Here is a 6,925-nt window from a genome sequence, read left to right on the forward strand (position 1 = left end):
TGGTCAGTATAAAAACCTGATATTTCTAGCACCCAAAGCAATATAATTCCATCAGAGACTAAAGACATGAACACATTTGGTCTTAGATTTCTTATTTCATTTTCACATAAATATTTGGGGATTTTATGATATTTCAAGTACTCACAATTAACTCAGATCCTATTTAATAGGGTATCTTTGACATGCCTGCTGATTTATTATCAGGGGGAAAATTGTCAAGTGATTTTGTGGGTGTCACATAGATACATTAATTTCTTTTAAAATCAAGATTCCATAATACTTTATTTTCATGAAGTAAACATTTTCTTCAGGGTCCAGAACAATGTTAACTGATTTGTTCTGAACTTTTGAGAGGTATCTGAGCTCTTTTATCTTATGCAAAATTTCCTCCTACATTAAAAAAGTAGTTTATCAAGTTTCATTTCTGGGTAATCACAAGATATATACACACATCTGAGGTTATACCCACTGAATATTACTGGGTGAAAATTCTCCTGTACAATGAGTAGAAGATGGTGTTTGGAGTTTATATATTTGTTTTGGTACACCTTTATTCCTAGTACATTTATTTCCTGTTAGGTTATGTTTTTCTTCATCCTCACTATTTTGTTTACATATTTCCTTGGATTTTAACAAGTCAAGTCTTTCTTCAGATTCAAAGTCCGACAGGAGTGATTTGGCCAGAGACTGCAATTCCCTGGAGGCAATATCGGATATTCCATCATCATAGGTATTTGTTGAACCAGAAAGTGGTGTAAATAGACTAAAGTCATCATTGATATGCCTGACCAAGTTGCAAATATTTTCAACACAATTCTTGAGCAGGAAAACATCACTGTATGATTCCAATCCTATACAGGAAAAAAAAAAAAGCAACACTAAGTGAGTTCTTAATTTTTTCAGTCATTTCTGATTTTTGCATAAAGCAATTTTCTTTTAGGTCAGATATAAGATGAGTACAAGGCACTAAAAACCAATGGCAAGGGGGCAGCTGGGTAGCTCAGTGGATTGAGAGCCAGGCCTAGAGATGGGAGGTCCTAGGTTCAAATCTGGCCTCAGACACTTCCTAGCTGTATGACCCTGAGCAAGGTCACTTAACCCCCATTGCCCACCCTTACCACTCTTCCGCCTTAGAACCAATACACAGTATTGTTCTATTGTTTAATATATATTAAAAAATATTATTATATATAATATATTATAACAGATTATATATAACATATATAATATATATTAAAAACTATTGTTTAATATATATTTAAAAAGGCAAGGAATATACCTTGTTATTAGTTAGCAAGGAATATTTCTTGTTATTAGCAAGTCATTATTTATTAAATATTATTTGTTATGACTAATAACTATATCTTGCTAACTAATAAATCTTTGCCTCTACAATACAAGTCATTCCATAGCTGTCTTTAATTATGTGGACTCTGATTATCTGAGTAGAAATCATTAGGTATTACAACAAATTCCCAGACTTATTTCATATCATTTCTTTGCAAATCAAGGTGTAGGTAAAATCTGAGCTGAACACTGAAGGAAGAAAAAGAAAAGCAAAAAGGGGGACAGAGCATATTCCAAGCATCGAGGAAGTGCCTAAATGAAAGCAAAGAGGTGAGAATGATGAGTTGAGAGAGGGAAAAGCTAGTTGTATAGTTTGAATGTAATGGTGAGAATATGAAGGAGTATAATGGCAAATATAGCTAGGAATGTAGACTGAAGTCATACTGTGAAGATGAAGATGTTTATATTTTATCCTATAGACCAGTGATGTCAAGTTTAAATAGAAATAAGGCCACTAAACTGTACATAAGGAACCCTGCAGGTGCATATTGACTTAGAAAACTATATACATAATCTACATTTTGTTAAACATTTCCCAATTATATTTTAAATTGGTTCTAGTGGCAGTTGGCAATATTGTAGATTACATGAGGTCCCAGATTATGTCTGACACCTCTGCTTATAGACATCAAGGAAGAAATTTTTAAGCAGGGGAGTGACATCAGATTGTGCATTAGGGAAGCTATTTTAGCAGTATATGAATGAAGGTCAATCTGGAGAAGAAACAGCCTGGAAGTAGGAAGACCAATTGGACAATTATAATAGACCAAATGAGAGGTAAAGGTCTAAATTGGTATGATACCACAATTGAGGAAATAGAGGAATAACTAAGAGGTGAGGTGTTGGAATTGGCATCTGATTGGATGCAGAAGATCAGGGGAAAAGAAGAATCAAAGAAAACATGGAGGTCAGGAGCTGAAATAACTGAAAGGATGCTAGGATATGTATATATTTTATCCTATAGACCAGTGATGTCATTTTATCCTATAGACCAGATGATAGACCAGGGAAAGTGAAAGGAGAGCCAGGTTCTAGAGGAGAGAAATTTAGTTGTTTTGGCCATTTTGAATTTAAGGATATGGTGGGACATCTAGGGAGATAGGCCCAGTTAGCAGTTGTATGGCTACATGTATACATTCGGGATTCATCTGCTGAGAGGTGAAATTTGAACTTATGCAAGCATATGATATCTTAAAGTGAGAAACTTTAGAGAAAAGCATTAAGGACTGAACTTCAGGGGAAGCCTTAGAAGTGAAAGGAGGCTTATGAATCAGAAGAGACTAAAAGGAAACAGTCAGGTAGGAGGAAAACCAGGAGAGTGGTGTCACAGAGGTGTATGGAGGAGAAAAGATGCAGGAAAAGGAAATGTCAATAGCATTAAATGCAGACAAAAAGTCGAGCAGAATGAAGGCAAAAAAAACCAACCTCACCGATTTGGCATTCTAAGAAGCTACTAGTGACCATTAGAAGCAATTTTAGTAAAGGGTTAGAATAAAAGTGCATAGTTGAGTAAAAATTCATCCTAAGATAGCAGAGAAAACAAATTCCTCCATTTTTTCAGGGGTGAAGAGTACGACAAAAGCTTGAAGATTTTGCACAGTTAAAGGCAGGTTTTTTGAAGATAAGGGAGATGAGTAGCAGGTGCTAAATAAATTAAATGTTTGCTGAAGTGGAAAAGGGTATCAATTACTATTATGTCAATTATGTCAGTAACTATACTTGAACTTAAAGTTGATGAGGAAGATAAGCAAGTGTCAGCTTCTATTGAAAGTACTAATGAGAATGGAAGACAAGTGTGCTTACAATAAGATGTTTTGATAAAACAATGAATCTCATTTGGGGAAAATACCTTTCAATGCAGAAATAACAATTTGACTAATTTGCTCTAAGCAATGCTTCAACTTCAAGAATTCAGTAGCAAGATTAATTAACTTCTTCACATCTTGAGATACTGACTCCTCTTCTTTAGCTTGAGCTCTAAAATCCTTCTGTATTTATAAAGCAAAGTTTATTTAAAATAGACAATAAAATCACAAAGTAGTAAAAATTTATCAGAATGATTTTCAATGGCTATAAATCTTATCTCTCTTGTTAAGTGGTTTTGAAATCAAATTTTTCAAAAGTACTTTGAATGTTAAGAACTATAAAGATAAAAATGTAAAGCTATGCTTCAAATGAAATAAGAAATTCCTTCTTACATTTTATTAAGCTCTTTTATATTATTCTGTAACCAAAAAGTCATTTTTAATGAAAAAATGGAGAAGGGATAGCGGCAGAATGCAGAGGTAGTAGAAGGATAACTTTGCTATCTGACTTATCAAGGAAAATCTTTATTACAAAATCACACTTCTTAAGACAACACGAATCATGTAACCTTGGAAAACTCATGTGTAAATTTGTTACTGGAATAAAGAAAAAAACGTTTTAAAAATTACACTTCTTGGGGCAGCTGGGTAGCTCAGTGGAGTGAGAGTCAGGCCTAGAGACAGGAGGTCCTAGGTTCAAACCCGGCCTCAGCCACTTCCCAGCTGTGTGACCCTAGGCAAGTCACTTGACCCCCATTGCCCACCCTTACCAATCTTCCACCTATGAGACAATACACCGAAGTACAAGGGTTTAAAAAAAATTTACACTTCTTAGACATTTATTAAAACCCATCTGAATGAAATGAGGTCTTATGATCTTCAAAAAATTTAATATGTGATGGATCAATTTAATATGAACTTCCCATGTACATTTTCAGAGAATCACAATATTGGTGCTGGAAAGGACCTTAAAAATCAACTAATCCAATCCCATAATTTGACAGAGAAGGAAGTAGAGGCCTAAAGAAAATTAAGTAAATAGGAGGTAAGTACTATTATTATTATTATTATTATTATTCCCATTTTATAGATAATGAAAAACTGAGGCAGACAGAGGTGAAGTGGCTTGCCCAGGGCCACAAAGTTAGTAGATGTCTGAGTCTGGATTTGAAATCAAGTATTCTTGGCTTCTGGCCACTATTCTATTCACTGTGCCACTTGCAGCCTACTAGAAAGGTTCTTATTCTTGTATCCAAAGATAGTTCCCAATGGGCCCAAATGGAAAATAAGTTTAGCTAACAACATCATTAGAGTCAGTTTTACATTTTCTGGGTCATAGGGTAAAGGCTCTTGTTACCAGGTCAAGAGGTACTCCAATCTGTGCCCTTACTCAAGCTCTAACATCCCTTTCCTTTCTAAGAAATACCTAAGGTAGGTAACATTTCCATCCTAACTACTAACAATCCAATTTTCACCAGTGTTTTTTTATTCCATGGCTTTAAAGAATAGCCATTTCTATTCAATCCTTTAGTTTCCCAGGGTACTTTCAGCATATTAAATAGTATCCTAGTGGGATCTGCAAGTCCTACTGTTAATATGTATGTGTTCTTTAAAATATCAAGAATATTAATCTATAATCTCCTTTTTAACACATAATTTCACAGTCAATTCATACTTTTCCATTTTCTCTTGTGGTATGGGAAATAATTTAACAATTTCTGAATTCACTTATTAAGCTCTCTTAATTTACATTTTTAAATTTTATTGTTTTTATTTATTTCTTTTTATTCATTCAGTTTTCTTTTATTTATTCATTCAAATTTCCTTTTTTATCCAATAATTGCAATGCAGAAAAAGCTCATAATAACTACTGATAAGAAGGGAATAACTAAATCAACTTATACACCTTTTATCTATGTGTGAATAGATACATAAGGAAGGGGGTGTTGGTAGGAGGACATTTACAATGTCCAAAGAAAGGGAGGCTAGTTTAAGAAGAAATTCTAAAGGATTCAGCCAATTTACAAGGGATTCAGAATGAAGATAATAAAGAAGAAAAACTTAAGGAAGTAAATACATACATTAAAAGCATTTTATATAATTATACCATCCAGCTATAACCAATATCAATTATTCAATTAGGGAGGCATCAAATATAATGTAAACAAGATGGGACTAGAACCAAAAAAATCAGATGCCATTCACTGCTCCACTAGCAGATGAGTTTCACTTAATATCCCTGAGATTTACAAAACAACTCTGATATCACCTCACACCTAGCAGATTGGCTAAAATGACAACAGGGGAGAGTAATGAATATTGGAGGGGATGTGGCAAAGTTGGGACATTAATGCATTGCTGGTGGAGTTGTGAATTGATCCAACCATTCTGGAGGGCAATTTGGAACTTTGCTCAAAGGGCTTTAAAAGACTATCTGCCTTTTGATCCAGCCATAGCACTGCTTGGTTCATACCCCAAAGAGATAATAAGGAAAAAGACTTTTACAAAAATATTTATAGCTGTGCTCTTTGTGGTGGCAAAAAATTGGAAAATGAGAGAATGTCCTTTGATTAGGGAAAGGCTGAACAAGTTGTGGTATCTGTTGGTGACGGAATACTATTGTGCTCAAAGGAATAAAGAACTGGAGGAATTCCATATGAACTGAAATGATCTCCAGGAACTGATGCAGAGCGAAAGGAGCAGAATCAGGAGAACACTGTACACAGAGACTGATACACTGTGGTACAATTGAACATAACAGACTTCTCTACTAACAGCAATGCAAGGATCCAGAGCAAGGCTGAGGGACTTATAAGAAAGAAAACTAGCTTCATTCAGAGGAAAAACTGTGGGAGGAGAAATACAGAAGAAAAACAACTGCTTGAACACATGGGCTAATGGGGATATTATTGGGGATATAGACACTACAGTGGTTCCCAAACTTTTTTGGCCTACCGCCCCCTTTCCAGAAAAAATATTACTTAGCCCCCTGGAAATTAATTTTTTAAAATTTTAATAGCAATTAATAGGAAAGATAAATGCACCTGTGGCCATCACTACCCCCTGGATTGCTGCAGCATCCACCAGGGGGTGGTAGCACCCACTTTGGGAATCACTGCACTAAATGATAACTCTAGTCCAACTATCAATAATATGGAAATTAGGTCTTAATTAATGATATCTTGTGAGATTCGAGACTTTGTACTTTTTTTTTTAATTTTTTTAAAATTTAAACATTTATTAATATTCATTTTTAACACGGTTACGTGATTCATGCCCCTACTTTCCCCTTCACCCCCCGCACTCCCCCCACCCATGGCCGATGCACATTTCCACTGGTTTCGTCATGTGTCCTTGATCAAGACCTATTTCCAAATTGTTGGTAGTTACATTGGTGTGGTAGTTTCGAGTCCACATCCTTAATCATGTCCACCCCAACCCATGCGTGCAAGCAGTTGTTTTTCTTATATGTTTCCTCTCCTGCAGTTCTTCCTCTGAATGTGGGTAGCGTTCTTTACCATAAATCCCTCAGAATTGTCCTGGGTCATTGCATTGCTGCTGGTACAGAAGCCCATTACATTCGATTTTACCACAGTATATCAGTCTCTGTGTACAATGTTCTTCTGGCTCTGCTCCTTTCGCTCTGCATCAGTTCCTGGAGGTCTCTCCAGTTCGCCTGACACTCCTCCAGTTTATTATTCCTTTTAGCACAATAGTATTCCATCACCCACATATACCACAGTTTGTTCAGCCATTCCCCAATTGAAGGACAT

The 6,925-nt window shown here is 35.4% G+C and overlaps 1 protein-coding gene across 1 annotated transcript in view; it reads right to left on the reverse strand.

The window, feature by feature from the left end:
* Window positions 1-459: 459 nt before the first annotated feature.
* The window catches only part of KIF14 (kinesin family member 14), a 58,497-nt gene continuing 52,031 nt past the window's right edge, over window positions 460-6,925 (reverse strand). Inside the window, 2 exon segments of the mRNA XM_044674161.1 lie at window positions 460-851; window positions 3,197-3,335. Of these exon segments, the coding sequence (XP_044530096.1) occupies window positions 460-851; window positions 3,197-3,335 (531 nt within the window).

This window comes from Gracilinanus agilis, chromosome 4 (genome assembly GCF_016433145.1).
Source record: "Gracilinanus agilis isolate LMUSP501 chromosome 4, AgileGrace, whole genome shotgun sequence".
Taxonomy (NCBI): Eukaryota; Metazoa; Chordata; class Mammalia; order Didelphimorphia; family Didelphidae; genus Gracilinanus; species Gracilinanus agilis.